The 27473-nt window shown below is 52.7% G+C and overlaps 1 protein-coding gene across 14 annotated transcripts; it reads right to left on the bottom strand.

Moving 5' to 3' along the window:
- Positions 1–82: 82 nt before the first annotated feature.
- Positions 83–27453, bottom strand: A1BG (alpha-1-B glycoprotein). 14 transcript variants are annotated; one of them, XM_042969885.1, is made up of 16 exons: positions 27365–27453; positions 25614–25689; positions 24394–24772; positions 14887–15042; positions 13552–13673; positions 12142–12241; positions 10656–11685; positions 5427–5693; positions 4110–4264; positions 3986–4024; positions 3616–3894; positions 2920–3192; positions 2337–2633; positions 1381–1677; positions 627–914; positions 83–252 (listed from the first exon to the last, which is right to left on the bottom strand). In XM_042969885.1, the coding sequence occupies exons 8-16, from the start codon at positions 5504–5506 to the stop codon at positions 245–247; spliced, it is 1716 nt and encodes a 571-aa protein (XP_042825819.1). In that variant the 5' UTR covers positions 5507–5693; positions 10656–11685; positions 12142–12241; positions 13552–13673; positions 14887–15042; positions 24394–24772; positions 25614–25689; positions 27365–27453; the 3' UTR covers positions 83–244. The 14 variants fall into 14 exon arrangements, with proteins under 14 accessions (XP_042825819.1, XP_042825818.1, XP_042825820.1 ...); XM_042969884.1 differs by lacking the exons at positions 24394–24772; positions 25614–25689 and having other exon boundaries at positions 13260–13673; positions 27365–27449; XM_042969886.1 differs by lacking the exons at positions 24394–24772; positions 25614–25689 and having other exon boundaries at positions 12133–12241; positions 27365–27449.
- Positions 27454–27473: the final 20 nt, after the last annotated feature.

Genomic DNA, 27473 nt, shown 5'->3' with positions numbered 1-27473 from the left:
AGGACACAAGATCCCAGCCCATTTCCCTCAGCCCTGGAAGTCCAGCCCCCTGTACCAGGACTACATTAGCCAAGGACACCTGTTAAAGTCTCTCTTCACATTTATTGATTCCCAGGAGGAATGAGGGACAGTCCTCCAGCACCCCCGGGGTGAGTCCAGCCTCCAGCTGCAGCATGAGGGATCAGTGCCAGAAGGGAGAAAATACTTGCCAAGGATACCATTAACAGCCTGAGTCTGCAGTGGATCAACTTCCTAGACAGATTTGACAAAAGAGAAATGGTAGGGGAGGGAAGCGTCATGTGTCCTCCTCCCCAGTGAAATCAGGGCCGACTTCACTGAGGCCTCGCAGGAAGGAAGTAGCTAGGTCAACCGCCAGCCAAGACCTCTCCCACACCTAGGCCTCCCTCCAGGTGCTCAAGCTGACCAAACCACTCTGCTTCGGGCCTTAGCTTGTGTCGTTTCCCTGCCTGGAACTTCCCTCACAACCAGAGCAGAGGAGGGACACTAACTAATGTCCTCGGAGGAGGTGAAGGGAAGGGGCAGTCCTGACGCAGGGCACATTCTGGGCAAAGGCCAGCAGGAGGAAGCCAGCTCACAGAACCCACAGAACCAGAGGAAAACTTCACCTGCCACCTGGAGCTCCACCGGCTCGCTGAACTCCGACACCAAGACTTTGGGCCACAACCTGCGGTACCGGCAGCTGTAGTTGCCCACGTGCTGCGGCCCCACGTAGGTCAGCACAAGGTCTGCCGAGCGGTGGGCGGTCCGGGTCTGGGTCGAAGCCTCCTTCTCACCGGCCCGCAGCAGCTCGAATGTGACGTCCGGCACCTGGCCTTCGCAGCGCAGGACGGCGTCGCGGCCCGGAGTCACCGCCCCGCGCCACAGGGGCCGGAGCTGGGGCCTGGGAGGGGGCCCTGGAGCAGCAGCCGGGCCAGTCGGGTGAGGCCCGCCCCTCAGGCAGCACCCCACCCCTCCCAGCATTCCCGCCCCCGCTACACCCGGGCCTCCAGGCTGCCGCCCTGCTCTCACACCCTGTCTCCCCTCTCCCAGCCCCGGGCACACGCGGCTCCTCCTACTGTCTGCCGCGTCCCCCCTTCCCCAGCACTTCGCAAGTCTCCTGGCCTCGGGCCTGATCTGGGGCTTCCCGGGGTACCCCAGCATTTGGCACTCGGGACCTCAGGACAGGGGAGGAGGAGGAAGAACGGGCCCAGGAAGAAGAGGGCCGCGAGCACCGGGAGTGAGGCAGAGGCGAGGCGGCCGGGGCCCCTCCGCCGCCGGAGTTCCGGCAGGACGGGGCAGGACGGGGCCGTGCGGGCGGGACGGGGCCCCGGAGCGCTTCCCCGCCGAGCCCAGCTCTGCCCCCGGGCCCGGGCCGCTCACCCTCCACGCGCAGCTCCAAGGGCGCGCTGGGCGCCGAGCCCGCGAAGGGCGGCTCGGTGTCCACGTAGACGCAGCTGTAGTTGGCCGAGTCCACGGCCGAGACGTCGCGCAGCTCGAAGTGGGCCTCGGTGCCCGCGGGGCTCAGGACTCGGTGCACCCGGCGCTGGCCGGCGTCCTCGCGCACCAGGGCGAAGCGCAGGCCGGGCCGGGGCGCGCGGCACCGCAGCTGCAGGGACGCGCCGGGCGCCGGCCGCGGAGTCGCGGGTTCGGCCGAGAGCTCCGGCGCGGGGAGCGTCTCTGAGGGGAGGACACGGGCTGACCCGGGCGCCGAGGGGACGTGTCGGGCCTCTCGCCTGCAGGAGGCGGCCCGGCCCCTCCGCTCGCTCCCGGGAGGCCCGCAGGCGCCACCCTCCGCTTACACCGCATCGCCCTCCAGACCTCCCCGGGACTCTCGCGCGCACTCCTACACTGTTCCTCACTCATTTACTGTCCATAAAGATAGACGTGGGCAAGGGGAGCCCAGGGCGCTGGGTCGGAGGAGCACGCGTGCTCCCCCGCAGGCCTGAACCCTCTCTCGGGGTCGACGCTCTGGGTCCGGGTCCTCCGCAGGCCCTGCGGCCCCCGCCTGGCCGCCTTCAACAAACAGGCCCCCGGCGTCCCGTCCCCCTCCCCCCCCCCCCCCCGGAGCTGGGAGGCGGGAGGGGACCCCGGGCAGGCGGCGCCTGCGTGACCTGTGCCGGACTTGCGTGTTGACCCAGCTATTCTTCGTGGGGCCCTGGGGTAGACGAGCTCATTGTCCCATTCTCAGTTGGCGAAACTGAGGCTGGGCGGATTGGGCTCTCCAGTACCGGGGGACCCTTCCCCGGGTCTCTCCTCCCGCTCTCCGTCCCCGGAGAGGGGCGCTGTCGCCCTCCCAGCCCCAGGTGCACGGTTCAGCGCACGGCCGCCAGGCTTACCGTCGCTCAGCAGCAGCTCGGCGGGCTCACTGTCCAAGGACCAGGTTTGCTGGCCACGCAGCTGATAGCGGCAGGTGTAGAGACCGCCGTCGCCCAGAGCCACCGCGTTCAGGTGAAAGAAGACGCGGTCTGGGCTGGTGGAGCTCATGGGTACTTGCAGCACCTCCTCGCCCCGCCTCAGCTGGAAGTGCACGCCGCTTAGGGGCGCCACGCAGACCAAGGTCTTGCGGGCACCCGGGTGCAGGACGGCGGCTGCAGACTCTCCCTGGAGACTCAGCGTGGGCGGCAACGGTGCGCCTGCGAGGTCGCGAGGTCGCTGGGACAGCGTCGGCTGGGACCTCGAACCTCTGCCCTCCCGGTGGCCGCCCCGACACCACTCTTCCTTGGGGCCCGTCCCCAGGCCCTGCACCGCCCGGCAGTGTCAGTGTTCGGCCCGGGGCTGATCCACCCAACCTTGGGCCCACTGTTTCCCAGACCCAGTCCTGGGCAAGGGTATTCAGGGTTAGGGGTCAAGATAAACAAAGCTCTGTCCTCCAGGAGCCTCCTACCCCAGGAAGTCCTCTGGGATGGTCCACACACTCACCCAGCTCTTCGACTGTCACAGTAGCACTGGGCTCAGAGGGTGCACCTGCTGCATGGGTGCGGTAGCTGCAGCTGTAGTTGCCAGGCCGACGGACTGGGAAGGTGGCCTCCACGCCTGTAGGGGCCTCAAACACCTCCAAAAACTGGTCATCGCCTTCCAGCCTCAGCAGGAAGGTGACACCCCGAAATCCCCCACGGCACAGCAGTTTTGTCTCCAGGCCAGGTGTGATCCAGGACACAGGCTCCGTTGAGAGCACAGGCGGGGGCAGGGTCTCTGCAGGTGGAGCAGGGTCAACCGGTGGTTCTGCATGACTTGGGAGACATGGGTGGCCCAGCCAGACCCAGCCCTCCACACTCATGTGAGTGGAGCCGGGGAAATGGAAGGCATCGATGGAGGAAAGAGAGGCAGCGGCGGGAGGAGACAGGGGTATGAAACAAGAAATAGGTTACAGGAAATGTGCCAGGCTTGTCCCAAGTGCTTTCTGAGGACTCATTTATTCCTCACAACCTTCTGGGGTCAGTATGAACATCATCCTCATTTTACAGATGAGGAAACAGGGTCAGAGGTGTCAGATGACTTGCCAACCCTCCCCCCCTGCCAGAAAAGCGGGACCAGGAGAGTGAGGAGTGGAGGGATGAGGCCTCTCCAGCAGCCTTCTCCCCATTGCCTCATGGCCCCATAAAAGCCTCCGCTCACCTGCCCCAGTCACCTCCAGGAGATTGCTCAGCTGGGTCCATCCGCTGCTCAAGCCAGAGCGGCAGCGGTACAGGCCCTGGGTGTCACTTGTCACTGGTCCTAGGGGGAACTGGTGCTCCATAGCAGGTACACCAAGGTGCACAAGTTCCTGGGTTACCCCATCCTTGAACAGCTCAAAATCCATGGTCTCCAGACAGGCATGGCAAGTCAGTGTCACATTGGCCCAGGGTTCCAGCAGCGATTCAACCTCTGCCCACAGGTCTGGCTGGGTCTGGAATGCTGCACAGTGGATTGGGGTGAGTGCTGGGTCCCAGGACAGAGGCTCACCTCTGCCTGTGCCCGCCATCCCCAGGACCCGACCCAGACTCACCTACTGCGGCCTCCGTCGTCGCTGGGCTCAGCAAGAGACCTGCAGAGACCGAAACTGTGAGGCCCCTATTCCTATCGCTCCTGCTCCCTCCCGCCCCAAGGGACCCTGTCCCCAGCAACCTCACCCCAGAGCATGAGGAAGGCCCAGAGAGTGGACATGATGGCCAGCCTTGCTCCAGCCGGTGAATGCCTGGGGTGATAAAGCCCAAGCAAGGGGGCGGTGGCAGCAAGGGACACTGACCCTATTGTTTGTCCTTCCCAGAGGAGTGGGGTGGGGGGCCTGCATGGGGTGGAGACAAAGGGCAAAAGTCAAGAGCCTTGGGAGCCTCATCAATAAGGATAATCAATAATTATACATAATTAATAAAATAATAAATAATAAAAGTGGTAACTAAATATATATAATAAAAAACATATAATTAAAAAAAAACCCTCCCTGGGTTCCATAAGATTAAAGTCATATGGCCTGGGCCTCGCACATATGAAAAACATTAGATAAAGTCTGTAATTTTCTGGAATGTCCTCCATCATGACGATTTGTAGCTGTTTACGTAAAAGACGTAAAAATGCGCACCAATGTTCCTTCTTGGAGCACGCTCTTCTTTGTGAAGACTATGTACCCTGGGCACCAACTTGGGCTGCATAAAATTCTTTTCCTTTCTCTTGAAAAAAAATTTTAGGGGGTGCCTGGGTGGCTCGGTCAGTTAAGCATCCAACTTCTGCTTGGGTCATGATCTCTGGGCAGAGGGCTCAGAGCCTGGAGCCTGCTTTGGATTCTGTGTCTCCCTCTGTCTCTGCACCTCCGCTGCTCACATTCTGTGTGTCTCTCTCTCAGAAATAAAATAAACATTAAAAAAAGTTTTAATTTGTTCATTTTGCATCAACCTAACAAAAAAATGTAAATGAATAAATAAAATGAAAAATAAAATAAATAATAGAATGGAATAATAAAATTACTAATAATTAAAATGATTAAGGTGAAAATAATGAAATGATTTATAATAAAACAATAAGTGATAAAATAAAACTAAATAATAAAAACTGAGGTACCTATTGTTGTTCTCAGTGTTCTGCGTGCTCAGACTTAGGCAGTATTGGGATAACTATCACTCCTGTGTTCGATGTGAAGGAAAGGAGGCCAGGCAGGGTCCTGTCCTCCTGCTGACTTCCTGTCTGCACAGTCTCTCATCTCTGAACAGCTGAGGAGTGCAGGGTTCCTTTTCTCTGCAGGGATGCTGAGCTCTGCCCTTCAGGGCCCAGCCTAGCCCCCTCCCCATCATATTCCACCCCAGGTGTGAGGGTGAGGGTCCACATGGGGTTTGCCTGTCTCTGGGTTGTTGTTGTGTTTTTTTTGGAGAGAGAGAGATGGCACAAGTGAGGGGCAGAGAGAGAGAGACAGAGACAGAGACAGAGACAGAGAGAGAGAGAGAAGCTGGGCTCACCTGAAGCGGGGCCTGTGTTTACTCGAAGTGGGCTCAAGCTCACCAGAGGCTGGGTTCGAACTCAAGAACTGTGAGATCATGACCTGAGGCGAAGTCAGATGCTTAACCAACTGAGTCACCAAGGCGCCCCTGTGTCTGGATATTCTACAATGGAGGTTATGTGGTCTTCCTGGAGGTGCGTCCTGGCTCTTTCCGGGAGCTGTTAGTTGGTTCTCCTTTGTTGATTAATTCTGTGCTGTGTGATCCATCATGGATTTGGAGTCCGATCTGCAACAAGGACCTTGGGTTCAGATCGGTGCTTCTGCCCACCTCCCAACTCCAAACCTGTGCTCGGGTTGTGGACAGTTGTCTGAGCTGCCTGTGGTCACTTGTGTGGCTGTAGCCCACCGTCCAGAGGCCAGGCCTCCCCCTCTTTCCGTGGCCTCCCCTTCTCCCTATCTCCTCATGACCTCCCCTTCTCCCTGGGCAAAGCCTGATGGGATAGAATGGGAGGAGTAAGAACATGGTGTTCTCACACTGGACCTCTGAGGAAGTCCTGCCATCCCTGGAGACCTAGTCTGCACCCTGGGTGTCCAGCCCCAGCTCTCTCCCTAGGTTGAGGGCCCACGGAAGCCTCCTAGGTCTCACATCACACCTGACCTGGCTTCCTCTGCCCTTGTTCATTCCATAAGCATTTGTTGAGCATCTCCTGTGTGCCAGACACAAAAAAGACAGTGGGAAAACATCGACCCACACCCTGCCTGCATGGAGCCCAGCCGGTCAGGGAGATGGAGAATGCAGAGGGTGGGTGCTGGGAAAAACATAAACCCTGAGGATGTGGTGGAATGTGGGGTGCAGAGGAGCCATGTGACATTGGAAGGTCAGGGAAGGCTTCCTGGGGAGCAGAGATCTGAACAAGGCCAGCAGGTTGAGTCCTGCAGGTAACTCCTGGGGGAGGAGTATTCTGGGCAGGGGGAAGAGCCAGTGTAAAGGCTGTGAGGCAGGATGAGCCATGAGGAGGCTGGGTGGTAGGGGTGGATAGGCAAAGGGCAGAGGGCTGGTGGGAGAGCTCAGAGCCCTTATGGAGACCAGCCATGCTGGGCTGTGGGAAAGAAGTTTAAAAATTCTCTATGCCTATACCAAGGGGTTAACAAAGCATAGGGCTTCCTCAGGGCGAAAGCACCCAAGGCTAGTCACTAAGTAGAACAAAGCATAGAGCTGAGAGCCCCCCCCCCGCCCCCCCCCCCCCCGCAACAGGACAAAAGTGTCCCAAGTGTCTGAGAACAGCTAATGATAATACAGGTCTTAAGGGAGTCTTGAGGAACTTATTATTCTCAGGATAGCTTGCTCCATTTATCTTAGTCCTTAGAAAAGTTAGATAAACAGATGCGGTGCCCGCAGGAAACGGCCATCTGCTTGGTGCTGGGATGTTGACTTGTCTTTACCCTAACCTCTAATGCCTCATACCTTCGAAACCCTTTTCCTCTCATATGAGTTAATGATTACTGTTTTGTTTCTTTCTGCACATCTGCCACATATGTAAGCCCTCTGATCCTAATAAATATGGAGAAGGGACCTTTACTTAGGGCTCTTGTCTCCTCATAGACATTAGTCTCTCTCGTATTCATTTCTGCATCCCCTCTCTTGCTGGACAAGGGAGAACTCCAGACTCATAGTCTGCGACACTGGGCCTGATGGGCAATGCAGGGTCTTTGGCTTCTGCTGAGTAGGAAGGGGAGCAGGGAGACTCTCCATGTCTGGTTTCCCTTCCACGTTTGCTGAGCATCCCCTGAACGCTCGCTGCCCCGGCTCCAAGCCCAGGCTTAGAAGGCTGCATGTTCCAGCTGGAGCAGGTGGGGGAGGCATTCCATGCAGAGGGGCCAAGGGTCATTCCACTGAGAGCCAAGGCCAATAGGTGTTACCAGGCCTCTGGCACCCAGACGAGGGCCTGTGGCCAGGTAGAGCAGCAGAGCAGAAACCACCAAACACTGCCTTTAGTCCATTTGCCACAGGGCTGCACAAAGGCAGGCAGGAGCATGATCAGGTCAAGGATCTGTAGAAATGAAGCTGGCAGCCTGCGACAGGGGTACTGCGAATTTCTTCTGTCAGTCCTAATACCACTTTGCTACACCTGCCTAGGAGGTCTCCATTCTCTCCAACCACCCCTTACTGTCCCCCTAGACCTCCAACTCAAGTCTAGCATGCTCTAGGTGGACAAGTGTAAAATCTGATGCCGCTTATACTTTAAAAGAATTGCAAGGCTTTGCTCATGTAATTGGCATAAACCTGGGTAATAAACACGGGAACAGCATCTAAGAGTATCTGACCAAGGAGGATGGGATACAACACTGGACCAGATCAAATTTACCTATACGGGCCAATTTGCAAAGACTGGATTTGAGGTGTTAGACTGAGTAGCTTGAGGGAGATTTTATTTGGTAGGTTGACTGAGACCTGGACTCACAGTGGCCTAAATTCAGTGAGGTTCAATAGCCAGAACTCCCCTGGTATAATGTAGAGGAAGGAATCCAAAGGCTTGGGGGTATAGGAATGTGGAAATAGGTTTATCGTGTGCAATATGGTATATGCACGCACACACACACGCACACACACACACACACTCAGAGTAAAGAGGAGGACACCCTTGTTTTAAGACATTGAGAAACAGATTACTTAGGAGGGTACCTGCATCCCTGAAAAGTGGCAGTGCCCTCTAGGCTACTACGGCATTGGGAGATGCTGCCGTCAGGTCTGATTTCAATGGGGATGAAAGACCAGCTTAACAGAGCTCAAGTGACAGGGCCCACCAGAGATGTGCACAGTACCCATCACTGGCAGCAGTGATGAGGCGGTAATCAGGATGTTTTAACCCCCAGAGGGGTTGCTTCTGCAGGGAAAGGTTTAGGATGACTTCAGGGGCTTAAAGAGTCTCACCTTCATGAATATTGACCTTGCAAGTGCTTTTTCTCTACCAGGACGCAAGGACCACGAGACTTACCGCATTTTCGCGGGACAACAGCACACCTTCACGGCTTGCCTCAGGGCTGTTCACTCAACTTTCTTACTGTCTGTCACAATCTCTGTCGAGATCTTGATCATCCCAACTTCCCACAGAACATCACACCCGCACGCCATTGCCACTATATGGATGACACTGGCTGACTGGACTTAATAAACATGAAGCAGCAGATCAATTAGACCAATAAGTGAGTTAAATGCACGTCAGGGTCTCACCTCCTCTGGCAAGTGCCCAGGGATCTGGAGCATGTTAGGATAGCTCCTTCTAAGAGACGGGCAACTGACGTCAGTTGCTGCAACAGACAAGGACCACCTCTAAAAATGAGGAATAAGGGAGGCCTCTGAATTTGGACACAACGTATACACCTCACTGTGCTGCCCCAATCTGTTTACAACTGCAGTTTTGTGTGGAGCCCCCGCGGCAGGTCCCGGATACGAAGCAGGCTGCTCTGCCACTTGGGCCCTATTACCCAGAAGATCCAATGGTGCCAATGGACAGTTTCGACGTGTCAGGCAAATAAGGATGCTATGTCGAGCCTCTGGCAGCCCAAACAGAATACAATGCTGGTTTCAAAGAGGTCTCTCCTGCACACCGTCAAAGTTCCAGCAATAACTATGCTCCAGCCTTCTCAGAGACCCCCAGCCCAGCCCCAGGCCGCCAGGAGCCCATCCCTTCTCTTTTGCACCACCAGCCCTAGAGGTGGTAGCTGCTCTACAGTTATGAATCTCTGGGTTCTTTCAGCCTCACAGAGCTAGATAAACAATTCCCTCAAGATACCTAGGGAGGGTGCTTTCTTTGCCTGCCTCCTCCCCGAGACAGCCCTCTCTGCCCCACATCTCACCCATCACACGGGCCAGATGCACATCCCCACCCCGTCGCAGCGAGATATTAGTGGGCAGGCTGGAGTTCCCTGCGCCAGCTCTCTCCCATCACCCGGGGCTGGCATGAAGCCTCCCAACTCGGCAATCAGGTTGCAGGTGGAGGAGTCCCTGCAAAGTGCCGGATATGGCACCGTGGTGCTCAGCAACCCTTGTGACTAGATGCTGCTACTCTGGCAGACGGCCGAGTAGGATCCTCGTCAGCCGGGAGTCCTCAGGCCAGTCTGGGTCCTCCCTGGGGCTCCACTCTGGAGACATGAGAAGGAATTTTCCAAACTAGGAAGGCAGCCCCACACACTCCCTCTCCCTGCTTCTCTCATGAGCCTATGTTGGAGTCTGCTATTCCAGCCAAGGAGACCCAGGAGCAGGAGGAAGTACAGCGCATCCAGGGGCAGCCAAGGTCAGAAAGAGGCGTCCAAAATGGTGGTGGAGGTGGCAAGACTGACAAGCACTGACTCCAGGGGAGACCCCAGTGCACACAGCCGTTCAGATCAGGGTGATTCTGGCATGGGGAGACGAGGCGGTGGTAGCTAGGCCAGAGAAGGGTGTTCGTCGTGGCTGGAAACAGTGAACGCCCCCCGTGCTTTGCGGGTGGTCTGCTCTGACCCCCCCCCCCTCCACCCCACCCCACCAGTCTCCCACTGAGCCCAGCTGCTCTGCCCTAGCACCCCACAGTGACCAGGCTGGCTTCTTCTCCCATTTCCTTTCCCTTCCCTTCCCAGCGGCCTTCCTGCTCACCACCACTCCACCCCTCCCCCAGCTGGTTTTCCCTCGCTCTAGCTTCCAGAATCTGGTCAGTTGTGCCAGGAAATGGGTCTGAGACCTGCTCACTCACTGAAGGCAGGACGTGGGGGCTGTGCCACCCCCCCCCCGGGTGTGTGGGCCTGATACTGGGTCCATAACCAGCCAGAAGTGTTTCAAGCTGCTCAGGTTTATCTTTTTAAACTGCACTCCTAGCTTTAACCATGGAGAGAACAGGAGCAAGGGGTAGGGGTGGGAGGGAAGCAGCTGAGAGCGGACGGCGGCAGGACCACCCCCACTCTTCCCCTTAGGTCTCCTGATGCTCACCAGGGGCCCCAGAGCAAGGCCTCTGACCTTCTGGCCCCGGCCCGTGGGCCCTCGGCTTAAGAGAAAAAATTCTGTGCAACCTCGGATCCAGCTGAGGGGAGGGGAGGCAGGGAAGGGGGCGCATCTAACCCTTGCTCCTGGGCAGCCAACTGGGCCCTGGGTCTCAGTCCCACAGGGTCCTGAGACAAGACCACCACGCCCGTGGGAGCCTCCGATTCTCACCGGCCTCTACACAGATACACCCCTCCCGGCATCAAAATCCACCGCCTGCACCTGGTGAATTACCTCCCTGCCACCCGTGTGCAGCCAGGGGGGTCACCAGTGAAACTGCCATTGTCATCGTAGGGGCTGTTTCCACGGCCTGACGCTCTGCCTGCATCGTCGCCATCCCTGTGCTGCAGCACACCGAGCCCACGACGGTGGGGCACGCGGATGGCGATTTAACACACACTGTCCACGGATGGCAGCATCGGGTGCCTCGCGCCCGGCCGAGCTGACTCAGACTCACAGTCTGGCAGGGGCATCCCAGAGTCAGGGTGTGGAGCCACCCGCGTGCCGCTCCCGGTGCTCGTTGAGGTTGGAGCGGTGGCCGAAGGACCTGCTGCACACACGGCACGTGTAAGGCCACTCACCTGTCTGCCTGCACCTGTGCTCGGCCAGGCTGCACCGGGTGCGCTCAAAGGGCCTCTTGCCAGTGTGCGCGCTGGTGCTGCCACAGGCCGGCCACGTGCAGGAAGGCCTTGACCCAGTCGGGACAGGCGTGCAGCTGCGTGCAGCTGCGCGACCCCACGTATCTTCAGGTGCTCGGCCAGGTTGAAGTTCTGGCTGAAGGCCTTGCCCCAGGCCGGGCAGGTGTGGGGCCGCGCGCCTGTGTGCGTGCTGGTGCTCCAGGAAGTTGGAGTTCCAGTTGAAGGCTCTGTGGCAGACCGGGTATTCACAGGGCCTCCCGCCCGTGTGCACTCGCTGGTGCTGCAGCAGGTAGGAACTCTAGCTGAATGTCTTGTGGCACTTACTGCACCGGCAGGCAGGCTCCCTGTGGAGAGGCAAGGGGCCGGGCACCAGGCCCTCTTGGATGCTTCTGGGCCTGCCCCCGTCCCTCCTACAGTCTGCAGGCTCCAGCTTCCCTCTGGGGGCCCCCTGGTCCTTTGCCTCCACCGGAGCTTGTCTGGGGTCTTCCCAGGCCCTCAGGCCTCCAGATGCAGCCCCCTCAGAGTGGCCTGGAGTGTCAGTCTTCAGCACAATCCAGGGAATGTCACCTTTTCCTGGAGCCACCTGCTGGGCCACTGTGCTGGCGACTCCACCTTGCCTCAGTAGTCTGAAACAGGAGGAAGAGAAAGCAAATGCCTAAGAGCCCAAAGCACCCTGGGGAATGGGGCAGAGGGGCCTAGCAGATCTCAGGAACGATGTGATTGTGACAGATCTAGAGTGGGGGCAAAGCTTGGGGCTGGCTGGATCCAGCATGGCCATCACCCCCACCTTTCTTGAGCTGGTGCCCCTGGCCCCTCTTCAGTCTGGAACAGGAAAACAGGGGCCGCAGATGCTGCAACTCTCCCCATAGAGGCAGCATCCAAGGCCAACTCTTGGAGTCAAGCTGTTGCCCTGTTGAGTTCTGGCAGCCCTGGCTATGATGGGAGCATGCCAGGAGACCACTGTGCCTGCCTAGATGGTGTCACATCCCACATGTCCCCACACCTACCCGGGCAGCAGGATGCCGGGAGGGGAGGCTGTGGGAGCCAGAATGGTGGAAAGGTTCAAAATCCACCTGTCTCACTTGTACTTGGTCTCCAACTCTGCACAAGGTAGCTCCAGGGCCTGGCTCCCATCCCCTTGTTCCACACTGGGGTCACTAAGCACCAGAGAAGTGAGGACACCTGTTTTTGAGGATAAAGATGGACCTGGTCACCTGTAGAAACACGAGAAGTGAACTACCCTCATTCCAGGAGGCTTAAGGTGACTACCTGACCCAAACCCTGGCTGTGTCTGTCTTCCTTGCCCACCTCATCTCTGCCCCGACACCTCAGCAGTCCCCTCCACCCGATAGGCAGCCTGGCCAGGCATGGAGGAACCCCAGTGGCTGCCAGGCACTGTTAGACCACATCAGGCTCCTGTCTCAGCCCAACCAGACTGGTCCAGCTACCTAAACCTAGGACTTGGGGTGGCTGTGCAGCCAGATCCCTGGGGGAGAAATGCCAAGGGCAGGAGGCTTCATTGGCCCTGAGGCCACACTTGCATCTTTGGCTGCTCCTTCCTGCAGTGATGCATCCACAGCAAACAAAGGCCATCCACACTCGCCCCTGACCACCCTTACTGTCCTTTACAGAGTCCATAGCCCAGCTGGTGCCCTCATTCTGCATGCACTGGAATTGTCAATGATCCCAGGGGCTCCAATTCACCCACTCCAGAGTGAGGCAAACCCCAGGGGCACCTGTCATCCCCAGGCCACTAGCAAGGTGGCCCCAGGGTCAGCTGTCAGGATGAGGTAGGAGCGAGTGCATGGATAGGTGCTGTACCGGGAACTAGGGCTTGGAGAGGGGAACCTCCTGCTCATATTGCTCCTCTGGCTTGGGGACCAGCACCTCTTGGGGACTGGGGGCCGGGACCTGGGGACAGGAAAGCAGGCAGGCCAGGCAGATCCAGAGAAAACAAGGGGCACGTATTGGTACGCTCCATCTTTCTTGGCGTCCCCCGTGTCCCCACATTCTGAAGACACAGTGCTGAGAACAATCACATGTGTGATCTTGAGGGCATCCATCTTACTCTGGGGTCTGAGCAAAGACCAAGCTCTCACCATCATTCTCCCACAGTGCCCCAACCCTACCAGCCCCAACGGGGGACCATAAGCCAGGTTCAGAAGGAAGCAGACCCAGCCCCCGCCCAGCCTGCCCTCACCTGGAGTCTTGTCCTGGCCAGCTCCTGCTGCAGCCCCTCCACCAGGGCAAAAGCCTCCCCGGGGCTGCATGGCTGCTGCCCCCCGAACGTGGGCCTGGATCTCAGGTGGCAGCACGCCCAGAAACTGCTCCAGTACCAAGAGCTCCAGCATCTGCTCCTCGGAGCATGCCTCTGGCTAAAACCACTGACAGCACAGCTCTGAGCTGGGCCAGTGCCTCATGAAGCCCCTCTTCCTCCTTGTAGCAGAACCCCAGAAGCACCTGCCATAGATTTCAGAGCTGGGCTCACCCACCATTGGGGCTGGTGTGCTCTGAAGGACCCCGGGGGCCGGGGCTGATGCCTTGTTCTTCTGGGCAGCCATCATACCCTTTCCCAGACAGGGTAGCCACAGGGCCCAGGGCGCTTCCTCTGGACCTGGAGACACAAAGGTGAGCCTGTGAGCACAGCCAGGCCGTGAAGGCCCCTCCCCAGGACCCTCTGACAGTAACTCTGGGTGCTTGTGCCTGTCAGTAACACAGGAAGTGAGTGTCCCTGCCTCTGTGTCCAAGTGTTTGAAGGATATACCGAGGTGCCCAGTCTGTGGTCTTCTGTACCATCCCCTCCTCTCCCTGCTTTTCTCAGGGCCCTCTGCCCTGGCTTCCTCAACTCCTTGGTTCCATTGATCCCCCACACAGCATGCCAAAGGCTGCAAACTGGATAGCCAGTCTTGCTTGACTGCTCCCTTGCAAAATGTTTTGTAAAAATTTAAATTAGTTACCAATGAATGTTAAAAAGTAATCAGATACTGATGGGAATGTCAACTGGTGTGGCCTGGCCGGGGGTGGGGGTGGGGGTGGGGGGGGGGACGGACACTCTGGCAGTTCCTCAAATGGTTAAACCCAGAGTTCCACGTGACTCAGCAATTCTACTAGTAGGGTATCAATGCAAGAGAAATGAAAGTGTGGGGCGCCTGGGTGGCTCAGTCAGTTGAGCGTCTGACTTCGGTTCAAGTCATGATCTCGCGGTCTGTGAGTTTGAGCCCCACGTCGGGCTCTGTGCTGACAGCTCAGAGCCTGGAGCCTTCTTCAGATTCTGTGTCTCCCTCTCTTTCTGACCCTCCCCTGTTCATGCTCTGTCTCTCTCTCTGTCAACAATAAATAAACATTAAAAAAGAAAAAAAAATTTTTTTTAAAGAGAAATGAAAGTGTGTCCAGGCAGCTTTTTTAAACACACACACACAAAGAGCTACATGACCCACCTTGGGGCATCCTTTTTCCATTTTTTTCCTCCTTAATCTTGTGTGTGTTTTCAATTTTTTTAAAAAACAGAGATCTGTGGCAGTGCTGTGCGTGAGGAAACTGTTGCTAAGGAGAATTTGAGCTTTCCCCCATTTCTTTTCCTGTCTCTTTTCCTCTTTCTTTCTCCTGGTCAAGGTTTTAAATGTAACCAAGAAGCAGAGAAGCAAAAAAAAAAAAAAAAAAAAAGTATCCATGCAAAAGCTTGCACATGAATGTCATAGCTGTAGTACAGATAATACAGTAATACAGATAATATATAATATATATAATTACTATAGCAGCCAAAAAATGATAACAGGCCAATGTCCATCAACTGATGAAGGGATAAACAAAACGTGGCAGATACTTACAATCAAATATCATTCTGCCGTAAAAAGGAATGCAATATGGTTACATCCTATAGGATACATGAACCTTGAAAACACTATGCTAGGTGAGAGAATCCAGACACAAAAGACTTCACATTGAATGGTTCTATTTATCTGAAATGTCCAGGATAGGCAAATCTGTAAGAAACAGAAAGTAGATTAGTGACTGCCAGGAACTGGGAAGGAAGGAATGGATAATTTGATTAATTGGGTATGAAATTTCTTTTAGGGTGATAAAAATGTCCTGGAATTAGATCATGGTGATGATTGCACAAAAATGTGAATATACTAAAAAACAACAACTGTACGTATTAAAAGTGTTAATTTTTTTAGAAAGTCGTCAGCCAAAGGGCACCTGTGTGGCTCAGTTGGTTGAGCATCCAACTCTTGATTTTGGCTCAGGTCATGATCTCACAGTTTGTGGGATCAAGGCCTGTGTCAGGCTCTGTGCTGGCAGCATGGAGCTTGTTTGGGATTCTCTCTCTCCCTCTCTCTCTGTCCCTCCCCCCTGCTCATGCTCTCTTTCTCTCTCTCTCAAATATAAGTAAACTTTCAAAAAAAAGACTTTCCAAAAAAAAAGTCATCAGCCAATTTCAAAAGGTTGTTACATGATTTCATGTATATAACATTCTTGAAATGACATAATTGTAGAAATAGAAAACAGAAAGCCAAGCCTTAAGGAGGGGATGGAGGCAGGAGAGAAGTAGGTGTGGCTATAAGGGCAACTTAAAGAATCAGGTGATGGAAATATTCCTTATCCTTACTATCTATTTGATATGGTTATCATACTGTACTGGAGTTTTGCAAAAAGGTACCATTGGACAAAACTGGGTAAAAGCTACATAAGATCTCTGTATTATTTCTTACAGATGGGAATTTATAATTATGTCAAAAAACTTTTTTTTAATCATCAGAATTAAAAAAAAAAAAAAAAGTCCGTTTTTGTTTCTTGAAGGACCAGAAGACCTGGCCTCAGGAGTCCCATGTTTCTGAGGATAGAGTCTGGCAGGGATATCCCTCCAGGCAGGACTTCTGCTTCAGAGCTGCCCAGCCCTCCGTCCCCTCTAACCGGGCCTAACCGCCTGGGAGTCTGCCCATCTTGGGATAGTATCCAAATCCCTGAAGGTCGTCCCGATTGCCTTCACTGCTCCAGCCTCCCACCGTCCTCATACTCACCTTGCGTGCTCTTTTTCCGCCTGAAAGCCTTTTCCTCCACTTTTCCCCCCAGAATGCCTAATCACCATGGTCTGTGGCCACCTCCCCAGTAAGGTCCCGTCTCCCACGCCAATGGGCTCTCATCCGACGGGTCACAAGTGACTATTTGTGTCTACTCCCAACCCCAATGCCCGGGCTCTCACCTACTGGGGACTGGGTGAAAAAATACAAAGTGGGAGAAGGGGAGGGACACTGAGCAGGAGACGTCCAAAGGGGGTTTTGGTCTCAGGAAGCGCTGGGCTTGGATCACACCGGGCAAGTGAGAGTGGAGGTTGGATGCCGGCACATGCAAAGGCTCGGAAGCGGGAACCAGGAGCGCCGGGAGGAGGTCTGAACGAATGAATGAATGAATGAACGGAGTTAGGAATGTTGGCGGGCCTAGGGAACGAGAGCAGGAGTAACGAATGAAAGGGTGAATAGACGGACAAATGCATCGGGAGATGCCGACCGCGCAGTTTAGCGCACGAGAGGCGACAGGCGGAACCAGAAAGCGGGGGCCGGGGATGAAAAACAAGTGAGTGAACGAACGGGCAGGGGGAAGGGATGCTACACAAATAAATGACCTACGTGGCTCACGGAAGAGCGAGCAGAGCCCACCGACTCTCGGGCGACCGCACTTCCGTCCCGACCCCACTTGGCCGAGCCACTTCCGGGCTGCTCTGGGCGGCGTGGAGACCTTACTCTCAGTGGTCCCAGAGCGCGCCTGCGAGGCCAGGCCGTGGGAGCCGGGGGCGCGGGTCCGATAACACGTCCGAGCTGGGATCGTTCTTTTCTGTGTAAAAGTCTCTCAGTTGCCCCCACTCTCAATTTGGGTTTGGGCAAGTGTGAATGCATGACTCAGGCAGACAGCATCCAATTCCCCTCGGCCCTCAGGATTGACTCAGGATCCGCAGATGACCTACTTGGACCTGTGGGTTTCACGGGGCAGGGATTCTTTCTGAACTATTAGGGCTTGCATTTCCTGTGGAACTTTAAACCCTGAATACCTGTCAGCAGGTACAGGTGCAGCCTTCGTGTCTCCATGAAGGGAGAACCTGTCAAGAGAACGGAGCCCACACAGAGAAGCAGAAATGAAGGACAGTGTATTAGTTTCCTGTGGCTGCTATAACATATTGCCACAAACCTGATGGCTTAAAATACCGGAAATGTATTCTTTCATAGTTCTGGGTGCCTGAAGTCTGAAATCAGTATCATTGAGCTGAAATTGGAGTGGCAGGAAGGCTACCCTCTTTCTGGAGGTTCTAGGGGAGAATTCATATCCTTGCCTTTTCAACATTTAAACTGCATTCCTAGTATTCCTTGCTTATGGTCCCTTCTTCCACCCTCAAAAAACTGGTTGTAACACCTTATTAAGAAACAAAATCTTTGACACATGTTCATTTTATACTTGCATGAGAGTCACAATTTTAGTTCTTTTTTTCTTAAGTAGGCTCCATGCCCAACTTAGGGCTTAAATTCATGACCCCAAGATCAAGAGTCACGCGCTCTGACTGAGCCAGACAGGAGCTCTATGATTTTAGTTTTTTAAAAAGATGTATTCACTAACAGCACATAACAGTGACTACACTAACAAACAATCCCAGGATCTCAGTGGCTCAACACAATACAGACTTCCTTTTTGCTCATGTCACAGTCTCAAGTGGGTCAAGTGACCTTCCTAGAAGATTGTCCTTGATTTAGGTACCCAAGCTCCTTCTATCCTGGGTCTCTGCTGTTCTTTGTGTCCTTCTCAGGATTTTCTGCTGAATCTCCTCTGTCCAGCTGACTGATGAAACAAGTGAAAAAGATGATGTAGGCCATTTTAAGTTATCCATCACTCCTGTCCACATTCCATTAGCCAGAACTCATTCACGTGGCTCTGGGTAACTTCAGGGAGCCTGAAAAGCATAGGTTTGTGGATGCAGGAAGAGAAAAGGGGATTGTTGGGTATTTTAGTCCATCTGTACCATAGGACACACAATGTCTCCCAGGAAGTCCCTGGTTTTGACTGGACTCAAAGGCTACCGTACTCCTAGCCATCCCAGCAGCCATTCAACTCCTTGCTCATATGGACTTTCTGATGCTTGATGAAGTTGGACTACCAGCAAAAGCTTTTCCTTACGCTTCTCACTTAGATGGTATAGTAACCAGCATTCAAGAGGACTGCCAACAATCCTCACCTCCTGATAGTCACACCTTTGTTGGTATGGTTTTCTCCTACATTGAATCAGGGATGGTCTGTGTCACCGGTAGAATATGGCATAAGTGACAGTGTGTGACTTGGACTCTTGAATCGCTTGCTCTGGGGGGCGAGGGGAGTCAACTCCCATGTCATGAGGACACTCAAGCAGCTCTACGGAGAAGCCCTTTAGACAGGAACCACTTGCCAACCATATAAGTGAGCCATCTTGGTAGTGGACCCTTGAACCCATCATGCTTCAGAGGACTACAGCCTCATGAGAGACCCTGTCATGTGATTCATTCTGGCCAATGAGCGGTGAGAAGAAGTACCCTGCAGCTGTTGGGCTACACTTTCAATTAAGAGGTGTGAGACCCCGAGAATTCCTTTTCTATCTTTCATATTAGTGTCCAGCTATGTTGGAGATAGTGGCTGTTCCGTTGTCAGGGACCCTGATGAGTGACAGTGAATGTAATGAGTAGTGCCCTAGCCAACCTGTGAAGCATGGTTTGGGCAGGAGTTAGTTTTAGTGTTTTCAGTCAGTAAGGCAGTAAGCTGTGTCACTGAAGTGGAACTGAGCCCACCTGGTCACATTCCTAGGTTCTCCCCAAAAAGAATTCTCTTGTGTTGAGGCTCGATGGGAAATTTTATTACATATATCATACCAATGGGTTTTTCTTTGGTTTGAATGTTTTCAGATCAAAACCTGTTGATGGTTACAGGTCATTCATGGCATAGTGACCAGTGGTAGAGTTTACCTCCTTCATAAATCCTCTTATGTCTACCAAGGATTGATTTTTCAATAATAGAATGTCTCTCCAGAATACATGTTCTAGGTTTCTGTAAAAGATTGAGTTGTCTTTGGGTATACCCACAAAACGGGTATGGTAAATGTAAATGCAAACAGCTGAATGGAGGGGCCCTGTTCACTCCAGCAACAACCAACACCAGGTAGGCCTGATGCCCGCTATGACTATTTCCAAATGCCACTGTGGCTGTTAGTTTCCCATTGCTGCTATAACAAATCACCACAAATTTAGTGGCTAAAACAATGCAAATTTATTATCTCACATAAAGCAAGGTTTCAGCAGCGTTGCTTCCTTCTGGAGGCTCAAAGGCAGGATCTGTTTGCTTGCCTTTTCTAGATTCTAGATCCCACCTACTTTCCTTGTCTTGTGGCCCTGTCTTCCATCTTCAGAGCCAGCAGTGAAACATCAGACTCTGCCCCTCCTGCCTCTTCTTATACAAAGATGTTGTGATTACATTGGGCCCATCATAAATAAGCCAGGATAATCTCCCGCATCAAGATCCATTATCACACCTTCTAGTCCCTTTTGTTGTGTGAAATAACATATTCATAGGTTCTAGGGACTAGGACACATACATCTTTTGAGGAAGGTGGGGTGCATTATTCTCCCTACAACAGTGGCTTTTTCTGAGCTCTTCATATGGTTTACTGGGAAAACACAGTATGTGCATCAAGATGCCATTCAGATTAAACAAAACTATGAAAGTTTAGCCTGGAATCTAATACACATGCAGCTCAGAACAGTCCCATCTGGGTAGGGGCTCACTTGGCGGGCCATAACTAAAATATGCAGAGCAGGGGGAGTGAATCTGATGTGCAGCAAACATACATGGAAGGGTCAGACAGAGAAGGCCCACCTGATGGGTGGGAATATGGAAAGGAGGAAGAAGAGGACTTGCACGTTGATTAGGTTACTGATCAAGGACAGTCACTAAGAGAGGATTGACCTGTTAAAGAGTTCATGGTAGGGGTACCTTGGTGGCTCAGTTGGTTAAACCTCCGACTTTATCTCAGGTCATGATTTCCTGGTTCACAAGTCTGAGACCTGCATCAGGCTCTGTGCCGACAGCTCGGGGCCTGGAGCCTGCTTCAGATTCTGTGTCTCCTTCTCTCTCTGCCCCTCTCCCACTTACGTTCTGTCTCTCTCTCACAAAAATAAACTTGAAAAAACTTTTTATTAAAAAAAAAAAAAAAAGAGTCCATGGTAAGAATGAGAATTCTTCCTAAGTTCTTGCTACCTCCAGAACAAATATGGACTTGCCCAGCACAGCCTCTGGAGTTTGAGTATGTAAGTGCACTAAATCAACACTTCACTGAGCACAAAAGCTTGGGCTCTTGTTCTTTCATTCTGTTCCCTTTTCTGTGGAAGGCAGATAGATATTCCTTTATCAAAAGTTCCAGAAATCTGAGTCTATTTGATGAAACTGTTTTCACCAACTTTTCCTTGACCGACTGTTGCTTTTCTGTCATTTTTGCAAATTTCTAAAAAGCAGGTGCCCAGGGGCACCAGTGACCTGAAATAAGTTGGCTTGGAACTAAAAAGAATCTAGCTAACTAAAAAGAACTAAAAGGAAGCATTTAACCAAATCTCTCTACACATTTTCAGCCAAGGACACTTCAGAGTAACCAGATGTGGTTCTTTTCAGGATGCTGCTCTCAACAGTCTCTGGTGGATTATTTTGCCCATGGACATCACAACCACAATGGGAAAGATTTGTTGACAGTCAGTGATCTGGAGGAAAATGTTTTGGAGTGAAAATTATGTACATAAAAGGTGAAAATACAGAGTTTGACACGTTCCACAGATCTTGAGGGGTCATAGAAGCAGCTGGGCCATCAATGGAGCATGGGAAGTGGAAGGACCCATATTAAGGGTGGTTTGTATGGTCACATGTTCAGCAAGTCAATGGTCTGGGGCATTCTCCAAAGAAACAAAGATGGCAATAAGGACAGTCCTCACTCGGGTCACATGTGGTAACTGCCAAACCTCCTGTAGCCTCCAGGCCTGTGTGACACTGGCCTTAGACCCAGGACAGATGAGGCTACCTTTCTCCATCTGAATCTCAAAGCCACTTAGCATCTGGGTTGACTAAGGTTTCATGGGGCCACATTCAGGCCCATAAGGATATTGATCCTTGCTGGTTCCCTCTCCCATGGGTGGTACTGATCAGGGCTAATACCTTGGAAATCCAACACCTTCCCCATTGTGGCAACTACCACTTTGTGCCTTGGTTTCTCCAACTGGCAATTTAACCACCTGGAGATTGAGACCCAAGCAGAGGTGCTCAGAGCCCCAAAATGAGGGACTTCAAGCAAGTTTGAGGACATCTGGGTGCCACTGGGCCAAGCATGTTGTCCCCCAGTGCCAGACTGTCCATGGGGCCCTAACAGAGTGATCTGTCACCATGGGAGCCAGTGGGAGGCTGAGAGAGAAACATCTCTTTCCCAAGCACCTATGGATTTGAGTCCACAGATATTCTTTCCAGGTGGGAAGTGGCTGCTATCCCACCCTGTTACTGGGTTTCTGCCTGTCTGCAGCTCTCCAAGAACAGCAGTTGTGGGTTCCTTCTGCCCTCCAGTGCTGACCATCCCAACAACAGATGGATATGAATCTAACCTGCAACAGACACCATGCCCAGGGCTGATGGAGCCAGGCTCAGTGGCCATGACTCCTGCAGGGTCCTGATGGCCTGCCTGGGGAAGGTCAAGGGAGGAGCTTTCTCTAGAATGAGCGGCTTGCTGTGCAAATAAAATAGACACATTGGGGGTCCAGGTTTCAAAAAGTATCACTTGTACACTGGGATTGACAAAACTGTTGGGTTGTGTGGACCCAGTGTGGGTGGACTGATCAGCCTCTTCCAGCTAACTCACCACACTCAGACTTTGTCCTAATGAGGACAGATAGGCAGAAAGAGCTGGAAGAAAAAAAGGCAATTGCACAATGTACTCCCACACAGCTGGTGGGAATGGAAAACGATGGAGCTAGCTACTGTAGAAAACAGCCTGGCAATTCCCCAAAAGGTTAAACGTGGAGTTAGCACATGACACAGCAATCCCACTCCTAAATATTTATCCAAGAGGAGTGAAAACCACTATCCAAGCAAAAATTTGTACACAAATGTTCACTACAGCATTTTTTATATAATAGCCCAAAGCTAGTAATAACTCAAATGTCCATCGCCTGAAGAATGGATAAACAAGATGTGGTCTGTTCATACAAGGAAGTATTACTCAGCAATAAAATGGAATGAAATACTAATACGTGATTGGACCTCAGAAAACAGTAAGCTCAGTGAAAGAAGCCAGACACAAAAAGACCACACTGTACAATTCCATTTATGTGAAAAATCCAGAATAGGCAAGTCCAGAGACAAAGACTGTATTGGTAATTGCCAGGGGCTGAGGGAAGGAAGTATGGGGGGTAACTGCTTAATGAGTATGCAATTTCATTTTGGGGTGCTGGAAATGTTCAGGAATTAGACAATGGTGATTGTTGCACAACATAGCAAATACATTAAAAACTAAAAATTATACTAAAAACCAAAGTGAATTGTACACTTCAAAATGGTTCATTTATATTATATGACCTGTACTTCAAAAACAAAACAAAACAACAGAATATACCCGAGCATAAATATTCCTGCAGTTGGTGTGCCCAGGTGTCTGCCTGGGTGAGTCCATTCTGCAGCATCCAGGATGTCATCTGAGCTCGGGCCACAGGCACAGTAATGCATGGGACAGAGGTACGTGTTTGTGTGTTTTAAACAATGCTTTTGTAATGAGAAAAGCAAGGTCTTCAAAAGTGTTAGGTAAAAATGAAATATACGGACTTCAAGCTGTATTACAAAGCTGTAGTCATCAAGACAGTATGGTACTGGCACAAAAACAGACACTCAGATCAATGGAACAGAATAGAGAACCCAGAAATGGACCCACAAACGGATGGCCAACTCATCTTTGACAAAGCGGGAAAGAATATCCAATGGAGTAAGACAGTCTCTTCAGCAAATGGGAAAACCGGACAGCGACATGCAGAAGAACGAACCTGGACCACTTTCTTACACCATACAGACAAATAAACTCAAAATGGGTGAAAGACCTAAACATAAGACAGGAAGCCATCAAAATCCTAGAGAAGAAAACAGACAACAACCTTTGTGACCTTGGCCACAGGAACTTCTTACTCAACACGTCTCCAGGGGCAAGGGAAACAAAAGCAAAAATGAATTATTGGGACCTCATCAAAATAAAAAGCTTCTGCACAATGAAGGAAAAACAGCAAAACGAAAAGGCAACCAACAGAATGGGAGAAGATATTTGCAAATGACATATCAGATAAAGGGTTAGTATCCAAAATCTATAAAGAACTTATCAAACTCAACACCCAAAAAACAAATAATCTAGTGAAGAAATGGGCAAAAGACATGAATGGACACTTCTCCAAAGAAGACCCCCAGATGGCCAACCGACACATGAAAAAATGCTCAACATCACTCATCATCAGGGAAACACAAATCAAAACCACAAAGAGATACCATCTTACACCTGTCAGAATGGCTAGCATTAACAACTTAGGCAACAACAGATGTTGGCGAGGATGCGGAGAAAGAGGATCTCTTTGCATTGTTGGTGGCAATGCAAGCTGGTGCAGCCACTCTGGAAAACAGTATGGAGGTCCCTCAGGAAATTGAAAATAGAACTCCCCTACGACCCAGCAATTGCACTACTATGTATTTATCCAATATATAGATGTGCTGTTTCAAAGGGGCACATGCACGCCAATGTTTATAGCAGCAATATCAACAATAGCCAAAGTATGGAAAGAGACCAAATGTCCATCGACTGATGAATGGATAAAGATGTGGTATACATATGCAATGGAGTATTATTTGGCAATCAAAAAGCATGAAATTTTGCCATTTGCAACTACGTGGATTAGTCAGTCAGAGAAAGACAAATATCATATGACTTCACTCATATGAGGACTTTAAGACACAAGACAGATGAACATAAGGGAAGGAAAGCAAAAATAATACAAAAACAGGGAGGGAGACATAACATAAGAGACTCTTAAATATGGAGAACAGAGGGTTACTGGAGAGGTTGTGGGAGGGGAGGTGGGCTAAATGGGTAAGGGGCATTAAGAAATCTACTCCTGAAATCATTGCTGCACTATATGCTAAGTAACTTGAATGTAAATTTTAAAATTAAATGGTAAAAAACATATATACAGGATGCATGGTTAAATTTGAAGATAGATAGATAGATAGATAGATAGATAGATAGATAAAATAAAAACTTCTCCCACCTGGCCACGCTGACTGCACACCAAGCAGTTTTCACATCAGAAGCTGAACCTCTGCATTCTCCCCAGGCCCATACTTTTCTTCAGCCAAGGGTCTCTTAATCCACTCATTTCAAGAAAACTCTTGATGGGAAGCTAGACACATCTGCTGTACATGATGGGCCACAAGCTGGAGCACGGGGTGATGCTTTATGGTGTCTCAAGCCCCCGGGCACTGCCAGTACTGATTTACAGGTGGGAAGCTGTGACTTGGCAAGGGCACAGGGTGTGCCCCGCTCTGTCTGACCATGGAGCCGTGTCCTCCACACTCAGTTTAGCCACTGGCTCCGACTGCCATGCACAGCATTCAGCTTCTGCCTCTCACAGGCATGGGCTTCGCCCTCTGGTGGGTGAATGCCAGTCACAGAGAGCTGTGAAAAGCAGGCCCATCCCACCCACCTCCCCAGCGTCCTCTGCACCCCCTCAGCCTCTGCCTCTAGGCACCAAAAGTTCTGCAGAGTTCCCTGGTCAGCCTCCCAAAGATCAGGCTGACCTTGCAGGGGGCCAACTACAGAATTGTGGGGGAAGCCATAAGCACGGATGTGGGGACTATCACTCTTCTCTTCCTCATACAGCTGTCACTCCAGAGCGAACTCTGGCCCCTCACAGAGAGGAGAGGGGCCCCACGGTGAGCGCCATGCAGCAGGAGGGAAGGCACTCAGGTTTCTGTGTATCATCCCTGGGGAGGAACCAGGGCTTCCACAAATGTACATCCTGGAAGCCTCTTAGCCAGGATCCAGGTCTCTCTGACAGGACACCAGGTCACTGCATTCCAGGTATGAAGGACAGTGAGTGGGACCTGGGTGCCTGCCATGCCTCCGCCCCAGGGCTTCCAGTAAATGCTTCCCTACAGGGTCATGGCTGCTGGCCTCATACCCTGGTTTGCACAATAGCTGGCGGCCAGAGCAGGTCCCCAGGCCAGCATTCTACATGACCTCCTGGAACCTTAGGGACCCAGAGGCCAAGGACCCACCAGGGTTGAAGAACACATCTGGGACAGCCTGGCCAACTAGAGACAGCCAATCACCAAGGAATCAGTGGACAGGCCACGGGATGGGTGGTCTGGAGTGTCAGGTCACTCAGGACTGGACAGATGCCACCGAAGAAAGCTGTACTGGACTGAATGGTCCCCCCACCCCCAAAAGATACATCCATACCCTAACCCCCAGAACCTGTGAAAGTACCTTAGCTGGGAAAGGAGTTTTGCACATGTAGTTAAGGATCTTGAGATGAGATCATCCTGAACTCCCTGGGTGGGTCCTAAATCCAAAAGTAAGAATCCTTATAAGAGAGAGACAGAGAGAAGAGAAGGCCAAGATTGAGTGTTGGCGCCATGACCCAAGTTACAAATGGACCCACCAGGTGCCAGGACAGTTGCATGGGATGGTTTTCAGAGCCTTAAGAGTGGAGCCCTGCTGACATCTTTATTTCAGACTTCTGGCCTCCAAAACTGAGAATAAATTTCTCTTGTTTTAAGCCACCTAATTGGTAATAATTTATTATAACAGCCACAGAATATTAATATGGAGACTGGTCCAGCACCCTTCATAGGATGAGTGTGTTATGTGGGGGAGCTCTCCTGATCCGTGCTGATGGAGAGGATCAGGTAAGACTGGGTGGTCCCAGGAAAAAGGAGCAGCTCCCACCTAGCAGGAAGGCACCCCAAACTTACAGGATGTGGGGACCAAGGGCCAACCATTAGCCATGTACCCAGGGCATCTCCAGAACTGTCCCCAGACACCCTGCTCCCATAGGTATCTTCCTCTGTTCATCTACGGTGACAGAAACCTGCCTCCCAGCACTAGACAGCAGACGGAAGCTGCAGACCAGGGAAGAGTCTCCCTGCCTCTCTTGCCCTGCTCCCAGTCTACACCTTTAAACTGCCCTACTTGTCCCTGGATGACCTTCCTTCCAGTCACGGACCTGAGGGCTCCTGGGAGCCTGTCCCAACCCTGCACTGCAGCCGTCCCAGTGACCTCTCATCTGCCCTGGATGAGCATGCCCTGCACCCTGAGTGCTCACCCAGTCTTTCTATGGGTTTCCGGGGCTGCTGGTGGATGGGACCAGGGCACAAAGCAGCCACCTTGGGGCAAACAGGGGGCTGAGAGATGAACGTGTCCCAGGCTGAGCCCTGAAGAACATGACAACAGCACACCGGAAAAAGGTTAGTGGGGCTGACCTTACTCAGAGCTTGGGCACAGCCCACTGAGGCTGACAACCATCTGCCCTATTCTACACTGTACACGCAGTGCATGACCCCATAGGGCAGGAGTGCCCCGAGTGCGGGCAAAACTCCGTTCTGTGCCTGTCCTCCCCACGGTGCCTCCATCTTCCTGGCCCTGGCCCTGGAGGACACGGAAGTTTCAGCACTCTCAGGCCATCTACCGTGTCTGGGTCGGTGGGTGCGGCGGAGCCAACCGGGGGATCCTTACAGGGCTTGAATGAACAGGAGGAAAATCAAATTAGTGAGGTGAAGAATAACAAACGCGGGGTAGCGCCACACTTAACTGGGACTGAAGGAGGAAGAGGAGCCGCTGTGTCTGGGGACAAGTAAAGGGAAACGGCAAGCGCAAAGGACGGGAGGCGGGACTGGAGGCAGTCGGGAGGCCGCGTCGGCCAAGCGGAGGATATGGGCTTGATTTTGAGAGTCGCGACGACGGGTCCTGGGCCGGGTGCCTCTCACGTGGGCCTCAGTCTCCACACTCAAGATTGGGCACGCGGGAGCCAGAACTAGGGCCGCCCCGCCGCCGGAACTGAAGGCCGCACCTGCAGTGGCCAGCCCGGACCCTGGGCTAGCGGACCGGAAACGCGCGGCCTCTGCCGGGAGCCCTACGCGCCAGGGTGTGGAGGGAACAGGGGGCGGCGGCCGCGCTGAGCGCCCGGAGGAGCCCGCCTCGCAAGCTGGGGTCGCGGGTACGCGCCGAACGCCACATACCAGCTGGGGGGCGGCCCGCCCGGGTGCCCTGGTCCCCGCCTCGCACGCAGCACGAAGCCTTCTTCCCTCTCCCTACGGGCCGTCGCGGCACTGAGGGCCCAGTGCCTCC

Source organism: Panthera tigris, chromosome E2, assembly GCF_018350195.1.
Source record: "Panthera tigris isolate Pti1 chromosome E2, P.tigris_Pti1_mat1.1, whole genome shotgun sequence".
NCBI lineage: Eukaryota > Metazoa > Chordata > Mammalia > Carnivora > Felidae > Panthera > Panthera tigris.
The sequence above is the reverse complement of the archived record's forward strand: the minus strand, read 5'-3'. Positions and strand labels throughout refer to the sequence as shown.

Bases quoted from the DNA above. Each gene is read 5' to 3' on its own strand.
- A1BG (XM_042969885.1), bottom strand. From the start codon at position 5,506: ATGATCTCACAGTTCTTGAGTTCGAACCCAGCCTCTGGTGAGCTTGAG. The intron at 2,634-2,919 runs GTGAGTGTGTGG...GCGACCTCGCAG, and splicing joins TGTGACAGTCGAAGAGCTGG to GCGCACCGTTGCCGCCCACG. The intron at 1,678-2,336 runs GTAAGCCTGGCG...TCCTCCCCTCAG, and splicing joins CGAGCTGCTGCTGAGCGACG to AGACGCTCCCCGCGCCGGAG.